The sequence below is a fragment of the Fringilla coelebs genome (assembly GCF_963513975.1).
Source record: "Fringilla coelebs genome assembly, chromosome: 9".
NCBI classification, from domain to species: Eukaryota; Metazoa; Chordata; class Aves; order Passeriformes; family Fringillidae; genus Fringilla; species Fringilla coelebs.
The window spans coordinates 24,643,725-24,661,598 of record NC_140067.1 but is presented as its reverse complement, the minus strand read 5'-3'; the positions used below and the strand labels follow the sequence as shown (position 1 = coordinate 24,661,598).

Below are 17,874 nucleotides of genomic sequence, written 5' to 3'. Positions count from 1 at the left end.
GAGAGACACAGGATTAGATATTCCTGTGCCCAAATGTGGCCCACACCTGACAGCAGAGGCTGCAGTGACACAGCCTGTCTGTCCAGAATACATTAGATGTGCTCATCTATGTCAGCAGCCTGGTCTAGTGGGAGGTGTCTCTGCCCATGGCAGGGACAGAACTGGATGGGCTTTGAGGTCCCTTCCAATCCAAACCATGCCATGAGTCTATGCTTCCATGATCAGGGAGTCAGCACTGAACTCCAGTCCTGCAGGGGAGAATTCATTCTGTCCACGGACAGGAGTGAGAACCTTTCACCCAGGGCAGCCTAGGGAGCAGCAGCTCCTGTGCCAGTGGCAGTCAGGTGTGCACAGTCACTGCTTTTGAGGACCTCTTAACTCCCCAAATTGAGTTTTTCTTTGGCAATACAGCCAGGACTCCCAGGGATCCCAGAACAGCAGGGCACACCTGAAACAGCCAGTGGGTGATCATCTGCGTTATTCTCATGTGCTCCTTAAATCCAGGAAGAGCTGTTCTACAATGAGTGCCCTACCAAAGAACAGCTCAAGCAAAAGAGTATATTCTCCTTTCTTACAGAAGAGCAGCACAGTTCCTTTTTAATTTATCCCCTGTGCTGTATTTCAGTGTGTCCCCATGGCCCTGCCCTTCCCAGCTCCCCAGACAGATTCATGGAGCGCTGTGTGTGGCAGGACTTGTGCCTCACCCCCATTCCCCCCCCGAAGCAGCCAGATGCTCTTGTGGCTTTGTGAGCTCTGCCAGGACCATGGGGGAGGCTCTGCAACTTCTGCAAGGGCAGCACTTGAGAGAACCATCTGTAAATAACAGGGCCTTTGGGGGCTTTACACAACAGCCACGGCCCTGTGGTCACACCATGGGATGCTCATGCCAAGAAGGGCACTCCCTCTCCCAGCACAGGCCAGTGCCAGGCCTGGAAACTTCAGCCCCGGTGTCTCAGGCACTGCCAGGCACCCAGCAAAAGCCAGGATGTTGATTTGCAGAGGTCTGGGTGCCAGCAAACACTCCAAACTGCTGGGCAGTGCTTCTGCCAGCAGCAGGGAGTGACTCCTGCTCTCTGTATGGATGCTATTTCCAGGGACAGGGAACATACAGCTGTCCCTGTCCCACATCCCCTTAGAGGAAGGAATCGAGTTTGTGACTGGCCTGTCCATCCTTGTACCAGCTGATAGCAGCAGCAGGAATGGCATGAGCTTCACACTCCAAGGTCAGGCTGTGGTTCACTTTGATCTTCACCTCCTTGGGGGACAGCCCTGTCCCTGAGACATCCCCTTTGGCAATGGTGGGTGGAACTGCACACAGACAAAGGCAGAGGGGTACAGACTGTCATGGCTTACTGGCTGCTGCAGCATTTCAACATGAACTAAGGTGATAACCTCCTGGAAAAAAAGCATTCCCCCAATAAACTGCCTCTTGCCCACAGCCAGATGCCAAATTACTACATATATATATATAGTACAAAAATACACAAAATTGTATTCAACACTTTTAAATATGCAAACCTGACTACAGCCCCTACCTACCTAACTACAGCACTTCATTATTACGTGCCTGGCTTCAATTCTATCAAGTTCAGGGTATTGTGGTCAATAAAGAGCATTTTAATGGAAACTAATATTCCCAGAAACATATGTTTGATCACAAGTCCACACTCAGCGTAGCTGGTCAAAACTCAGTATTTCCACTGAAATCCCAGTGTTGCAAAATCCTGTTTCTTTCTGAATCAGACGGAAAACAGAATGTTTCAAAATTCTTCTGCTGCCCCCAGCTTGGTCTCATAATATTTTTGAAATTATGTAAAATGCTTTCAGAGAATTTTCTACTTTTCCACTAGGAATTTTTAAATTTTCCCCTAATACTCACAGTATCCTAATAACTGACAGTTGCAATGGCATTTGGGGGTGGAGGGCAATATGTTCCCACATAGCCATGCATTAGTAATGAACTCATTTGTCACCTTCTCATTATTTCAAATCCAGAGGAGGCCTTATTAAGGACTTGCTGCAAACAAATAACAGTATGGGTACTGTAAGGGAGCAAACCAATTCCAAATCAGACTGGGAAATTTTAAAAAAAGGTTAAAATCATACTTGATTGAGCCCATAATGAAGAGTTTAAGCATTAAAATTGAGTAGGTAGAGATTCTCAAAAGAAAACGTGCTGACAGAAAGACTTGAACAGGAAAACTTTTGTGCTTATGGGATCTTATCGACGGGTATCAAAACAGTATCCTTCTGTTTTGCCTTCCTCAATAAATTGTCCCATTAGATGTTAGAGGCCCTCTCCTGTTTTTTTTAAATGGTTTCTGTGCTCAGGAGATTCTCTGCTCACATCTCCCATTGTGCTGCACTCATCTGACCTGAAAATCAGCTCCAAAAGAAGGATTCCAGAGGAAACTGGAGTTTAGTGTTTCTTAAATGTCCTTCCCTCAGTGACATAAGGGCTTTTAGCACAACTCTAGTATTGTAAAGGATGCAACAATCAACTTTTCTGGTGTCTTTCCTCCAGCAATGCCAGAGCTAATACAGATGTTTGCTCAGCAAAGCCATTAATAGGAACTCTTGAATTCATCAGGACAGATAACACTGCCATGGGGAAAATGGAAGAATGCAAAACTAGAAGAAATTTCAAAAACTGAAAGCATTGTCATACTGTAGACTTTCACTTCATAGTGCCTCAGTGTCTCCCCAGCCTCGTTTGTGGCTATGCAGGTGTATCTTCCAGCGCTGTCCTGCTGGGCATTCAGGATCTGCAGGGTCCGCCCACCTGCCAAAGACACAACCTTTAATAGTACTCACATCACACTCCTGCCTCCCAGTTTTTTAAATACTTCCTTCAGCATATTTCCAACCCTTTGGTCCAAAATTTGCCCTTTGAAAAGCAGAAAATCTGACTGCTTACTACCATGTGTAACAAATGAGTGCATGATTCACGGCAGCACATGGATCACTCCAGTTGCTTATGCATTCTTGGGAAATTTGTTAAGAAATTTCATCGAGAAATTTGTGCAGGGAATTTCTTGAAGATATTTAGCCAACACTCATTCTTTCTCTGAACACTTGCAGTTAACAAGGTAAGGTGCTCGTACATCTAGAGTACTCCAGCGCTCCCTCTGAAGCTTGTTCCCTTTTCCACCTCCACAGATACTAGGGAGAAATTATTCTACTAACTAAAAATGGCAAACTACTAATCACCTAGAACAATCCCACCTCATTCTCTTTATTAGTTTATATCTCTTTCCATCTAATTTCCACACTTAGTTACAAGTCATTTTTATTCATCATTAACTCACATGAATTTCCCATCATTTCGCTTGACAGTACAAAACAATAAATACGTAATAAAACACAAATAAACAATCAGTTAATGTGAAGTACTTAAAAATATTGGAATGGGAAATGCTAGAGAAGTACAAAGAATCCCAGAATGGTTTGTGCCAGAAGGAACTTAAAGCCCATTCATGGGCAGGGGCACCTTCCACTATCCCAGCTTGCTCCAAGCCCCATCCAGCCTGGCCTTGGACACTTCCAGGGATCCAGGGGCAGCCACAGCTTCACTGGGCAACCTGTGCCAGTGCATTACACTTAACAGAAATATACTCTTTGATTTTTTTAAAGAAGTCTGTAACAGAAAAACATGCAATGAAAGGATCAGGTGTTATTTCTCAATAAGGACAGAGTTTACCTGGCAGAATGCGGATGTTTCTGCTGGACTCTAAGGGATTCCCATCTTTCAGCCAGGTGATGGTGGCTGGGGGGTAGGAATAAGCTTCACAGACCAGTGAGGTGGGGCTGTTGAGGATAACGGTGATATCCTCTGCATTCCCTTGGCGGTCTGCCCCCACAATGCTTGGAGCCACTGGGAACAACAAAATCAGTAACCACAGGGAGGAAAGCCCCTCTCTGAAAAGCCTTTTCTGGTCCCTGTTCAGTCCAGGAATCTGGCTGCAGCCTCAGCTAGCTGGGGGGCAGTCCTACAAGAAGCACCAAAACCCAGACCTAGATAACACTCAGCTGGTTTTATGTTTTGTCCTGAAATCAGCAGTGATCCCAAAACCAGTGGAATTCACTCCCACCCTTGCCTTTGTCAAGCACAGCTCCCCAGGAAGCCAGCCACCACTCCTTGAGCAGAGCTGCTGCTTGATGATCCTGGAAGGAGGGATAAGGCTAGGAACAAGGGTGTGGAAAACAAACTCACCATTGTTTGCACTTTGTTGTGCAATAACCCTCATGGAAAAAAAAAAAAAAACCCAAAAAAAAATGACAAGTGCAGAAGGTTTCAGCTTTTCTGAAGAGATCACAATCTGAAATGCTCTTCAGATGCTCCTTGCTTGAATCACAATAAGCCAAAGTGCTGTCCTGCCCATTCCATAGGGATGGTACCATGTGAAGGTTCCCTGTGTTCCAGCTCTGTTGTCTAAAGCACAGCACTGGTGTTTATAAAACCACTATCACCTATCAACTACTAAGATGTAAAATTCTAATCACAGACAGGCAACCTGTGCACTGCTGCCAAAAAAAGCCCTACAGAATTCTGACAGGACTCTCTTGCTGAGCTGCCTGTTCCCCTGTCAGAGGCAGCCCAGCTGCTCACCAAGCACGTTGAGGCTGTAGGTTTTGCTCCTGTCCCCAGCAGAGTTGGATGCCATGCAGGTGTAGCGCCCTGTGTCCAGGAGCTGTGCCTCGGAGATCTGCAGGGATTGCCCACTGGACACGATCCTGGGATCTCCAGCCTCAGCCAGAGCCTGCCCATCCTTCAGCCATGTGACCTGTGGCACGGGGTTCCCTTGATGGAGTTGGGAAAAGGGCAAACATGAGTTGGTGCATAACCTCTAGGATATACCAAGATTTCTGAGAAACAGGAAAATACAGTTTCAGGTGTGCTTTTCATGTATATTCAAGGAGGGGAGTTTTGGAAAATGCATTCTGAAGTCCCTGAACCCCCTGAAGTGATATACGCCTCCTCTGAAATTCCACAGGCCTTTGGAGAAGAAATATCACAGCAACATCCCTCTCAGTTCATCTCATCCAACCTTTACAAGGAGTGCTTAGTCCTGCTTTAAGCACCACAGTTAAATCCAAGATTTAAAAATCCCACTTAACTGAAATCTGGTTGAAAACAGGCAGTGCAGCACCAGTAGTGATAGGACCATGGCTCTGATGAGCAAAGGGAAATCATAACCTGCTCTTTTACCTGTCACCTCACATGTCAGGGTAACTCCGTGCTTCTCCTTCACTTTCACATCTTCCAGAGCATTTTCCCCCACAATCCCTGGAGGCACTGCAACAGGCAAGGACACAACATCAGCATGGTTTCCTTCAAACACTGAAATACAGCGGGCTGGTTGATGATGCTGGGGGAAGGGATAAGCCTGGTAACATGGGACTAGGAGAACAAACTCACCACTGTTTGTGTTTGGTTACACAGTAACTGCCATAAAAAACCAAGAGCAATACAACAGATTCCCAACAAGTGGATGCTGTGACATGGCTGATCAGTGTTCTCTGCAAATACAGCTAGTTTCAGAGGGGAATGAACCACTACATAGGTCTAAAGGCACCTTGCTGCAGTACAAATTACATTTCTCTAGGGAAGTAGAAGATAAAATCCCTAAAATACCTATCCCAGCCCCTGCAGACAGCCAAGCCAAGGCAAGGAAACTCCTACTGTATGGCTGATGTGGCTGACATGTTTCCAAATTATCCTGGTCAACCTGTGCTTTTGGATGTGGAGGGGAGATTACGAGCATGCTAGGGAGCAGCTGTGCTGGTTAAAAGCTGTGATCAACTATTTATTCAAGGTAGAGGCATTTGCAGATCAGGCCAAAAGAAACTGGCACTACAAGTCAAAGTAGGCATGGAGTGTAACAGGCTGAAAAGGGGACCTATGGTTATTAGAAATCAGCTCCATTTCCAGGAGATATAGGAAATTTTGTAACAAAAATGTCAGAGTAAGTAGCCTCATTTATATTTTAATAATCGTGCAAAATGCAAACTTTCAGTCTAGACAGAAGACCTAAGAAAAAAGGAATTAAAATACATTTAATATTAATATATTTAATATATTTAACAGCTTATTTGTGATCTAACTCGTTGCTGGAAGCAAACATTTTATAAAAGCAAAAATCATGGAAATATGCAGAATTCATTGTTAACAGAGACAAGAATGTTACACCAGATTTCTGATAACTAAGGAAGGGTTCAAACCCGAGTGAAGGGAACAGATGAGGGAAAACAAAACTTAAAATCATAAAGTTCAGGACTTAAGTTAGGCCAGAATTTTCTACTATTCATAAACAAAGACAGCAACTCATTGCTTTGACTCCAAAATAATACAGTAAGTCATCAACACATCTTAATTTCAAAAACATGGCAAAGCCACACCAAACCCTTTTCAAATATATAAATATTGTGCTTATTACACCAAGCTCTGCCTGCAAATTGCTGTGCCTCTGACAACAACCCAGAAAAACCCTGGCATGTCTGTGTACCGTTCCCACTGACAGTGACTGCTGAAGATTCTGTGCCACTGTCAGGACCCATTCCAGTAACTTTCCTCTGGAAAGACAAAGAAATTATTGGGGGGAGGGAAGAGAGGACTAAACAATGGAATTTTCCACTTGAAATCAGCTTCATTGAGCATTTTTCTTCAAGGAAAACAAAGCCTATGCAATAGAGATTCCCAGAACCCTCAAGAACACCCTGCTACTAAAACCCTCCAAAGAAAACAGTCAGACAATGAATGCTTTCCAGTGTTTATCCATCTCTTCCATTCTACCACACTTACACTACACTTCCATGAGCTCATCAAATAAACATGAACTGACTTGAATGGGAGTTATCATTTACTGGCTGAATATGCCCAGGTCAGCTGAAGGCAAGGGAAGATGAGGGTGCTCAGCACCTCAGAGAAAGGAAACTGAGAACAAAATTCTACACAGAAATGCTGAGAGAAAACTTGCACTGTGCCAGACCTAACAGTTATTGATAAAAATAACAGTTACTAAACCAATAAGTAGTGTTTTTTGGGGAAAACACTGATTTGCAAAACTAAGCAATGTGATAGAATAATACATTAATGGTTCCAAATAGCATCTAAAGAGCCTGCTGGACAACTCCTGGTCTAAGTATAACAGCAGGATGACCCCCTACCACACTGGTTTATATACTCTGTCATACTAAAGGCTCTGCTGACTGAAGGTTTCCACTGAACTGGAGTTGGGATTACTGATCCTGGAGAAGAGAAGGCTCTGGGGAGACTCTGGACAGCCTTCTAGGACCTCAAGAGGCTCCAGGAGAGATGGAGAGGGACTTTGGACAAGGACCTGGAGGGACAGGACAAAGGGGAATGGCTTCTTACTGCCAGAGGGCTAGGATAGATGGGATATTGGGAAGGAATTTTTCCCTGTGAGGGTGGGGAGGCTGTGGCACAGGTTGCCATCCCTGAAAGTACCCAAGGCCAGGCTGGACAGGGCTTGGAGCAACCTGGGGTAGTGGTGTTCATGGGGAGAGAGTGGGGGGGCAGGAGGGGTTTAGAATGAGACATGCTTTAAGATCCCTTTCAACCTAAACCTTTCCAGGTTTCTATGATTCTATGTAGAAGAAGCTTCTCTTTACAACCTGGTTTTCTGTCTGTGGTATCAAATTCACTGATTTTCCCCCTAAGGATGTGTGTTTTGACATAATATTTTTTAAAATACCAGCAAAGCATACAGAATGCCCTCCCCCTTACAGTACAAACCCCTCTCTTGTGCTGCTCCAAACCCAAGCAGGTACTCACCCAGGACAGAGAGGTGGAAGTCCTTCCTGGCCTCTCCTGCAGCATTGGTCACCACACAGGTGTAATGTCCCTCATCTGCCACACCCACGGGACTGAGCCGCAGTGTCCGGCCCCCTGAGACAGCCAAAACAGCATCAGAGTCCTACTCTGCCACCCAGCACCATCCCAGGGCTGGGCAGGGCACACACACCCTGCTCTGCCACCCAGCACCATCCCAGGGCTGGGCAGGGCACACACACCCTGCTCTGCCGCCCAGCACCATCCCAGGGCTGGGCAGGGCACACACACCCTGCTCCACTGCACGGGATTCATGGATTGGCACTTAGGACATGGCAGGAACGCTGTGCTTGTAACACACACTTCTGGGCAGGAAATTGGGAGAGCACACAGTGCTTCAGACAGCAGGGTTTTCACTCACAAGAGTGCTTTGCTGTACTGAGATTCTAGATGAATATTCAGGAAAATTAATAATGCCTCATCGGTGCTTTTTATGTGTGTACACACAAAAATAAGCTTACTTCTATAAATACCCTTAAGGTATTTTCATAGATAAGGAATAAAATTCCACGTCTCCCTTCTAGCATTTGCATTAATTGTGCCATCAATAATAATAGTAACAGCTGATAATAGCACTAGTTTACATGCAATGCTTTGAAAGAACAGATACTTCTTGACTCTGTAGTTGTCAAGTCACCTTTGCACAAACACGTTCCTTGAAAAGGAAGATTTGCAAGTATGTTTGACCAAAGATGAGGAATACCCCTGCTTTGCCATCACAGAGTAACTTCTCTTTCCTTGCTTTTTGGCAGAGGAACAGCTGAACAGACATTAGGGAGCATTTGAGCGTGAAGCCAAAGGCAGCAGCCAGCCAGCAGCTTTTCCCTGTTTCTGGTTAGCAGCATTCCCTAATCCATACCACACCTGCCCTGGGCAGCTCCTGCCTGTGGCTATCACTCTTGGGACATAGCCCAGAAAGTGATGATCCTGGTCATGCACTTGGAGGAACAGACTGCTGAGCTGGTTACTGGATGTGCCTGCTGGAGGGAGCATTGGGAGGCTGAGGGGGGCTCAGGTCTGCCAGCCTCGTGTCTCCCTGATCCCTTTTCTCACCCACCCCTGCACAAGGCCAAAGCAGAGGCAGAAACCTGTGTGCAGGAGGTTGACTGTGACCTTCCCTGGCGATCACACACCTAGCCCTCCAGTGCTGAGGCAGGACAGATTTTCTACATTTGGCTAAACAAAAGTTCTTCTCCTTCCTAAAGCCCATGTGCAGGGACAGGAGTTGGACTGGATGGTCCTTGTGGGTCCCTTCCAGCTCAGGGTACTCTGTGATTCCATGATCTGAATTAACTGACTAAAAGCTGCCAGCAGTGTGTCCACACACTGAAATTATCTACAATGCCAAGTATGTTTTCAGTCGACAGAACCAAAATCTTGTTTTGGCAAAGTATTTAAATCCAAAATTAGAGGAGGATTTTTGTTGTTGTTGTTGTTTTTTACAGCTTTACAAGCACAAATAAAGCTCCAAGTGCCATGCTGGCTTCAGTTCACTACCACAACATGTAGCTTTCTGAAGCACGAAGTTTGGAGGAAAACAAAGCCCTGAGCCCTGGCGTGTTTCCCCTCCCACACAGCCAACATCCAGAGACAATAAACATCTTTTTGTCTCTCCCTTCCTGACTCTCGATCCGGGAGGTGAGATTAGTGTGGGTGTAGAAAGCAACAGACAGGACAGAAACAATCAAGCCCAGAAGATGTTATTTTTGTTGATGGCAACTTGACACAGAAGGGAATGCAGAGCAGCTCCCAGAGCCAGGTTCATACTGGGAAATAATCACACACCCACTCCTTTTTCCACACACCATATGCAAAAATGGGAAAGCATAGGACAGGACTATCTGTAACATTAAAAGCTGCACTCATTAAAATATCCTGAAGCTTATCAGCTTCAAATGCAGTCTTAGCTGAGCTCTTAAACACCTTCCAGCTCTTTACCTGTCTGATAATTTTCTTAGGTTCATGATGCAGGCTTTGCATGGTGGCTAACATAAAACTTCATAAAAAGTTATTGTCATGAGATTTCTACTTGCCAGTGGCAAATCCAAGGCCCAAGAAACCACACAGCCAGAAATGCTTTTACATGCACTCATTTCTGAGGCTCTCTTTGGTTTCATATACAAACCCATAGAAATTAGAGACGTGCTTTGGGTTTTTGTCATTTGCTCTTTCAAAAATTTTTCCTCTTTCAATGGTAAAACAACTGTGAAGAGGAAGAGGTCAAGAAAAATAAATAGGAGAGATAATGAAGTGTATTTCTGGGCATAAGTAAGTGAGATGTTGCCATGTGCCCTCCAGCTTTTGTACCTGAGAGGATTCTGACCGAGCTGTTCAAGGTGATGGGCAATCCATTCTTGAGCCACGTGATTGCTGGCAAGGGGATTCCTGAGGCTTCACAAACCAGGGAGATGGGATTCTTCTCCACAGTGCTGATGTTTTCAGGCAGCTGCAGGTAGCCACCAATACTGGGGGGAACTACAGCAAAGAGTAAGGAAAAGCCATACTTCAGAGCAAATACAAATTCATTTTGCTCACAAAATGTTGCGTCACCCAAATATTAGTTTACTGAGGCTGAGTACCAGGGTGGTCTTGGTTAAACCCTAATTTCTCTCTCCAACAACAGAATATTTCCCACCATGACATTCACCCCAGTATAATGTAAAATTGTACCATATCCTGGTTATCTCGGGTGATGAAGCAACTTGAGGTAGATTGATGTTAACAGAAAGAGGGCTACAATTTCAAAATATTCAGGCGTTATAAACTGGGATTTGGGCTTTTCCTAACACTGCAACTAGAGCTGCATCCCCTGCAGCAGGTCCAGGAGGCGCACTGAGCTGCACACCATTGCTTGGCCACCCAGTGGTGGATTTCCAGTGCCCCAGGTGGCCCCCACTCACCGTGGACGCTGAGGTCGTATTTCCTGTCGGCCAGCCCGGCGGCGTTGGTGGCCACGCAGACGTAGCGGCCGGTGTTGGACACCCGGGCGCGCTGCAGCCGCAGGACACGGCCCCCGGCCAGCACTGTCACCTCCCTGCCGCTGCCCAGCGCCCGCCCGTCCTTCAGCCACATCACTGCTGGCTCGGGAATGCCACGAGCCTCGCACTCCAGGGATATTTCGCTTCCCTGGGTGACAACGACCTCTGACGGGTGGGGACCACTGTTGGATATAGTTGGTCGAGCTAGGGACGAAGAAGGGACATAGTCAGTGCAGGAGTCAACTGGAAGCTGCACTTCAGAATCTTCACCTGCTGCTGAGTCAATTTTCCAGAGCAGCAGGAATAGTAAAAGGCAAATCAACGCCTTTCCCCCGCTCCTACAGCATAAAGTAAAAATGTTTTTTAAAATGTTAACTTACAGGCAATTTTTAAAATACAGACAAAAGAAAAAATTAAATTAAAAGAGACTGTCCCTGCACTATCAATCCCTACAGATTTTGGAAGATTTTCTTCTCTGTGGGATTGTTTAAAAATACCTCCTTTTATTCCCAACAAAAATATAGTAAAGTCTAAAGGAATTAAGGGAAATCCAAGTTCATTCAGGTGTCATCACTACTGCAGCTTGGTGACAAGACTAAAGGGGTTACATCAGTGGATTGTGCACTTTCAACAGGGATATGCAATGTCTTGGTCAAGCTACAGGTCCAAATTGCCAAAATTTTAATGACACTCTCCTTGAACTGCCTCTAAATAGTCCTACAGCCAGCACTCCATCTCTAGAGACCCTGCAGCTCAACATGACTGCCCAGCTCACACTCCCATAACATTACTGCACAACTGGTAAACTGTGATCAGAGTTTTCCTGGCACTTACTGTACACTTGCAGGCTGTACTCTTTGGTGGCACTCCCAGCCATGTTTGAAGCAATGCAGGTGTAAGATGCAGCATCAGACCTGTCAGCAACTGCAACCTGGAGCTGTCTGCCCCCAGACAGCACCCGCACCCTTCCCGATGGCTCCGGCACCACAGGAGAGCCTGCAAGACACCTTCTGTCACATAAAACCACACAAGAGGCCAGGAGAAAATGAAATTCATGCGGTGTGAAGTCCACTGACTCATTCAAAAGCACTGAGTTGCACATTTGCCCATTTTAGAAGTACTCTGTCAGAGTTTTTCCAGAGAGCAGGAACTTGGCACAAGCAGATCCTGAGGACCTTCTGTATTAACCACTCATTTCATGGCATACCCTGAGCTAAAGCACACTGATTCTCCCTCACATCCATCCAGAGTTTGGAACACCTCCCCTGAGCAGAAAGCTCAGCAGAAAAGCTCAGCACATGAGTAAAAGGTGACTCATTTTTCAGTGTATAATTGTCTCATTCAGGAGAGCCAGAGCTTAGAAACATAAAATTTAGTTTCACACCATCTGTGTGTTGCATGTCACAGGCTTCTTCTCAGGAAATCCTCAGCAGAAACGCAACAGCAAACTGCCACTGCATTCTCTGAGCAGATTTTTCTGTCTTGGAGACCTCAGATTATCCATTTTCATCTTTCCAAACTGCAGGGAGACTTCCTAACAGAAAGAATACACCTGCCATGGACACCTCTAACAAGCTGAATCTTCGTTTCCCTCTTGTGCATTTCAAGTCCTCTCTACAAAGTGCACCGAATGTCAAACATGCTGAAAAATACACTCTTTCTTTCTAACTGCTTTTCTAGACTTTCTAACAGGTTTAAGTCTCCTTCCTTCCATTAAGTGTGCACACATTACCCTTGCAGTGCATTTACATGTCATACAAGGCCTTTCTGGCTTCCAAGAGACAGGGTTTAAAAAGAACTTCCTGTTCTCTGAAAATGTTATGCATTGGAAAAAGTGTTCTGTAATTAAAACCTGCTCTTTCCATGAGCCAAAATTAATTAAAACAAGTACATACCATATCAAATTGTTCTGCTTAGAAAAACACAAATATAAGTAAGATTGATTAATAACACAAGAATTACCACACTGAAAAAGTAAATTATTTTGTCCTGTATTCTCTCTCCAGGAGTGCTAAAAGAAGGTGCTGAAAATAGCTGGCTTTGTCTGCCAACTGCTAAAGATGTGCTTGGCAATGTAACTTTGACCCCTAAAGCAAAAGGTGTGCAGATTACTCTTGAACAAGATGGGAGGAGAGAAAGGGTTTGGTGAATCCCCAAAGCAATGACTACAACTACACACATCTTCACCACTTGGCAGGATGCCATTGGCTGCAGATTTACCACCAGCTCGGAGAATCTGTGTTATGCAGTGGATCACAGGGCAGAATTCAACTTCACACAAAGGCACACCCTGGCCGTGACATCTGGGATCCACAAACAAGTCTTACAATCCCAGAATGGTTTGGGTTGGAAGGGACCTTAAAGATCATCTCCTTCCAACTCTCTGCCATGGGCCCAGACACCTCCCACTTGCTCAAAAGACATCTACCCTGGTCTGGAACACTTCCAGGGATGGGGCACCATGCTGCTGCTGTTGCCGCACAGTAAATAAACATTTTAAATGCTCCACAGTTTATTTTTGTCAGCTGTTCAATCTAAGCACTGCACTTCTCTTGCACCTTAGAAACACCTAATCCAAGCAGAGGTGAGATAGAGAGAAGGGAATAATCTACTCCTGGAGCTCACGTTACTCAATGCCAGGATTATGCAGATATATCTGCACATTGGAACTCCTCAGAACACACCATCCAAAATGTACACAAGATGAAAAGAAAACTCAGCAGATCAGAATTATACCATTTGCTTTATAAAACAGACAATTAGCAGTTACCCACCATTCTTTTTCCAGGTGAGACTGGGTGGTGGGATGCCACTGGACTCACAGATGAGGCTAATCAAGCTCCCTTCAGTGACTGTCAGCTGAGAAGTGTCATCTGAGCCAGAAATACTTGGTGACACTGCAAAGAAAAGCTAAGTAAGTGCAGCCTTTGAAACAGCACATTATCAGCCAGCAGTAAACCCCAAATGACCCTCATGCAAATCTCTCCCATTCAGCTCTGAAGCAATGACAAGAATTGTCTCCTCAATGCTAACCAGGCCCTGGGTAGGGAACAATACACTTGGGAATGACTGCATCCATCCTTCTGGGCTCTAAGGGCTGCTGCACGGATAGGTTTTAATTTGGGCTGTCTTTAATGGAGTTCACTGAACAAAGCTGGTTTGGGGAACTTTGTCAAGTGACTCCAACTCTAAGAGCCTGTCTCATTCATGGCCTCAGCCAATAAACCCACTGAGAATATTATCATCAGTGACTTTTAAAGTTCGTCCCACATTTTTCCTTTGAATGTTTCCTGCATCAGCATGCTGGCTGCTGCATCCAAGGCTATGGGTCCCACCCCTCTGATCACCTTCCTGCAACAGAAGGATCACTTTGTTCACAGCTCTGTGACTCTAAATCAGCTGCAGACAAAAGGGACCAGTGTTTTACTCTGATTCTCAAAGTCTTAAAAAACTTTGGTTCAATTGCTAGGGAAGGGCTAATTGCCTCTTAGGAATCAGGGAATGATTTTCATCAGATGAAAATAGAGTAGGTAGAGAGCAAGAAAAAGCAGAGGAGAATGTAGGCTGAATTTGGCAAATAAAACCTCCCAGGTGAGCAACTTACACAGCACTTTTTTAATGCATGTGACAATAGCCAGCTTCTCCTTCTGACACCTCCAGCTCTCCAGCAGCAGCCAGATGTGTGGGGTTTGAAACAACACTGCCAAGGGCCTTATGGTACTGTCTGCTTTACCCTTTATTTGTCCTGCTTCCAGCCAGGACAAGCCTGTGCTGTTCTCTTCATTTAACTCATAGGCTGGCTCCTGGATCCACACTTAGCTCTCACAAATCCTCAGAAGGATACATTTCCTGGATTTAAAATCTCAAAATATGTCAAGGAGGACTTTGGATGCTGGGGCATAAATGAAAACTATAATTCTTTATCCATAGATGGCTTTCACAGGCAGCCTGTGGTTTCTATCAAGCTTATCCCATCAAAGCTGCTAACTAGCAAAGAATTATCCCTCCACTGAAATCCTACTGGAATGGTCCTACTGCACAAAGGAACAAATCTAAATCCCTCCAGCAAAGGTCTGTAAAAGTCTGGGAGACTAAGAGGTGAGCAGAGGCTGATCTGCACAGTAAATGGTATTTGCTTCAGCATGGGAAAATGGCATGGTACTACAACACACATCTCTAACTCAAATCCCATGAATGGGTCTTTTAATAATGACAGACTTGAAATCTGAACTGAAAAATGTTATTTTAGTGTTACAAACCCTCAAATGTAATTCTAGTCTTGTGACTCCAAAGCAAGAAATTGATTTATAACAGCAAAACAGGGACATTTCAATTTGAACATGAGAAGAAAATGATGGTGCAGAAAACTCCCTCAAAAACAAGTACTAAAACAAGTCCTAAGCCCCATTCATCACAGAGCCACAGAAAAAATTATTAAAGCTGTTTATATGATGCAGCACTAATAAGCTTGTAAGGCAGCTTTTATTTATCTGAATTTCCAATGCTTTAGCATTTCATTAACTGGAAAGTTGGTATGTTACTTTAAATAGCATTAAAGCTATGGATCCAAACCCAGGTATTTATCATAGAATCATGATCACAGAATGGTGTGGGCTGGAAGGGACCTTAAAGATTATCTTGTTCCAAGCCCTTGCCATGAGAAGGGATGCCACTCACTAGTTATAGTTCTAACTACTCTCATTCCTGCAAGCTCAATAAAGGCCTGTAGGATAACTGGTGTTAATTAGGAACTAAATTAAAGCAATTTTAAAAATGTGTGCACTGTTTTGGGCCCCTTCAACTGCAGCAACTACGACAATATATCCCTGTACAAGCCTCAGCAACTGAGTGTTGATGAACTACAGAGGATTTCAGTGTCTCACATTATAATTCAGCTCTGAGCCTCAATTCCTATTTCTAGAATATGCTTAACAAATCTTACCCCAAATATTGACATTATAGTTCTTCTCAGTTTTCCCAGCAACATTTGTCGCTTCGCAAGTGTAGCGTCCAGTGTCCTGCACTTGAGCTCCTTCAATCTGAGGACAAAAGGAAAACCTGGGTTTCTTCTTCCTACATAATTATTAATGAAATGTGTAGGGAGAGGGGGCTCAGGTTTCAATTTTTTTTTTATATTTGTCTCCCAGAATATAAATAATAGAGCATGAATCCATCAAGCTCTGTACCCAGACAGCCAGGGTCTCTGCCATCCCTCCGTCCTCACACACTACTCTGCTGCCCCAGAGAGCCCAATGCTGTCCCACCTCCACGGAGGGTGCAGCTCCCCAGGGTGAGCCCCAGCACGCCCTGCCTGCCCAGCTTACCTTCAGCACGCTGCCATCTGCAGAGATGCTCAGGCCTGGCTTCTCCAGCAAGGGCCGCCCATCCCTGAGCCAGGCGAGGCGGGGCGGGGGCACGGCACTGCCCTGGCATTGCAGCTCCAGAGCCTGGCCCAGCAGCACTGACACGTTCTGCTCCTCGCCCACGATGTCAGGAGGGACTGCACCAACACAATCACACACTTGGTTACCTTGGAAAAGCCCTCTGAGACCATCCAGGCCAACCATTCCCCAGCACTGTCCCTAGGGGCGACATCCACAGGTCTTAAATCCCTCCAGAGATGGCAGCTACAACTCTGCCCTGGGCAGATGTGCCGGTGCCTGACCATCCTTCCTGTGAAGAATTTTTCCTAATATCCAACCTGAACCTCCCCTAGCACAACCTGAGGCAGTTTCCTCTATTGCTCAAACCAAGGGACCTTTGGGCACTGAAGATTTCACAGAGCAACCATAATGTGGAGTTAAGGGACTTCACCGAGCAAAGATAAAACGACACACCTCCAGTTACACACAACTTCAGTCTCCTTTATACCACAAAACCCACAATAATAATTTTTGTTATTTACAGAATATCTTCCACACAAAATAGACAGTAGTGAGGTATCAGCTACATAGAAATCATAAGGAGAACCAAAGACTAGCAAAAAAAACCCTTTAAATGTAGCTAGAAAGGAAAATCCCCAGTATATAAAAATGGGGGAATGCATTCCTGGCAAGAAAGAAAAAGAGCTGCTGAGTGAAAAAGCTCATGAGATAACAATCAGCCCCAGAAGCTGAAAATGTCTTAAGCTGTTCCAGACAGTGCCAAGAAGGATATTTGGCTTTAAGGAAAACTGTGACCTATAGACAATTTGTCCAGAGATGGCCAAATACAGCTGACAGAATAAGAACTTACATGGTTGGCAAGCAAGTCAATGGGTTAATGACCTAATCAACAAATAATAATCTACAAGTAGCTCATGTATTAGGTATGTGGGATCTACTAGATCTACTAATCTACTGATTAATGCAGTTGTTGGCACTGAGTGCTACATTTACATTTGTCCTGCAGTTCAGTGATAACCTCATTATTACACCATTATTTCCAAATCAGACAGTAGAAAAATCTCCTTTTGAAAGGAAAGTTTTCTGTGTAGAAATAAAAAACCCAAGAACACTGGACACTTCAATTGAAACCCACTAGCTGCTCTTGAACAGTGCCAGGATTTAAGAAAACACATTTTCCCCCTCATTTTTAATTTTGTGTTTCCACAATCAGAAAAACAAAAGTAACTGAGAAGGCAACTGAGAACTAAACCTTGAACACAGCAAGTCAGAAATTTTCCACAGGGAAAGTGTTCATGGTTGCAGTCAAAAAGAACACAGACAAAATACTGCCCCCCAAGAAGTTGACCAGGACCAAATATAAGAACCTTTATTGTCACATTTCCTTTGCCCTTTAGTTTTAGGATCCATGACCCCAGGCACTGAGGGTCTGAGTGCACAGAACTTCGGGGTGAGAAGGGAGGCAGTGGGACCGTCTGTGAGAGCAAGCACAGTAGGTTAATCACACACAGGGGACCAGAGCGCATTCCAAAGTGGCACTCAGGGGACAGCAAGACAGCTCTCGAGGCGGCCTGAAAGACCAGGAACAATCAAGCTTTGTGTTTCATGCCCAGGAAGTACAGAGCAGAGCTGCTGATTTCAGTTGGAAATAATTTGGGGA

The 17,874-nt window shown here is 44.9% G+C and overlaps 1 protein-coding gene across 1 annotated transcript in view; it reads right to left on the bottom strand.

Annotated features, from left to right (window-relative positions):
- HMCN1 (hemicentin 1) overlaps window positions 1–17,874 on the bottom strand; it is a gene marked incomplete at its 5' end in the record, with an annotated part of 161,843 nt that overhangs the window by 48,191 nt on the left and 95,778 nt on the right. The window contains 12 exons of the mRNA XM_084211302.1: window positions 1,163–1,308; window positions 2,669–2,782; window positions 3,701–3,874; window positions 4,610–4,801; window positions 5,210–5,296; window positions 7,796–7,909; window positions 10,160–10,327; window positions 10,753–11,034; window positions 11,665–11,826; window positions 13,605–13,727; window positions 15,773–15,869; window positions 16,155–16,330. Coding sequence (XP_084067428.1) covers window positions 1,163–1,308; window positions 2,669–2,782; window positions 3,701–3,874; window positions 4,610–4,801; window positions 5,210–5,296; window positions 7,796–7,909; window positions 10,160–10,327; window positions 10,753–11,034; window positions 11,665–11,826; window positions 13,605–13,727; window positions 15,773–15,869; window positions 16,155–16,330 — 1,835 coding nt within the window. The remainder of the gene's footprint in view (window positions 1–1,162; window positions 1,309–2,668; window positions 2,783–3,700; window positions 3,875–4,609; window positions 4,802–5,209; window positions 5,297–7,795; window positions 7,910–10,159; window positions 10,328–10,752; window positions 11,035–11,664; window positions 11,827–13,604; window positions 13,728–15,772; window positions 15,870–16,154; window positions 16,331–17,874) is intronic.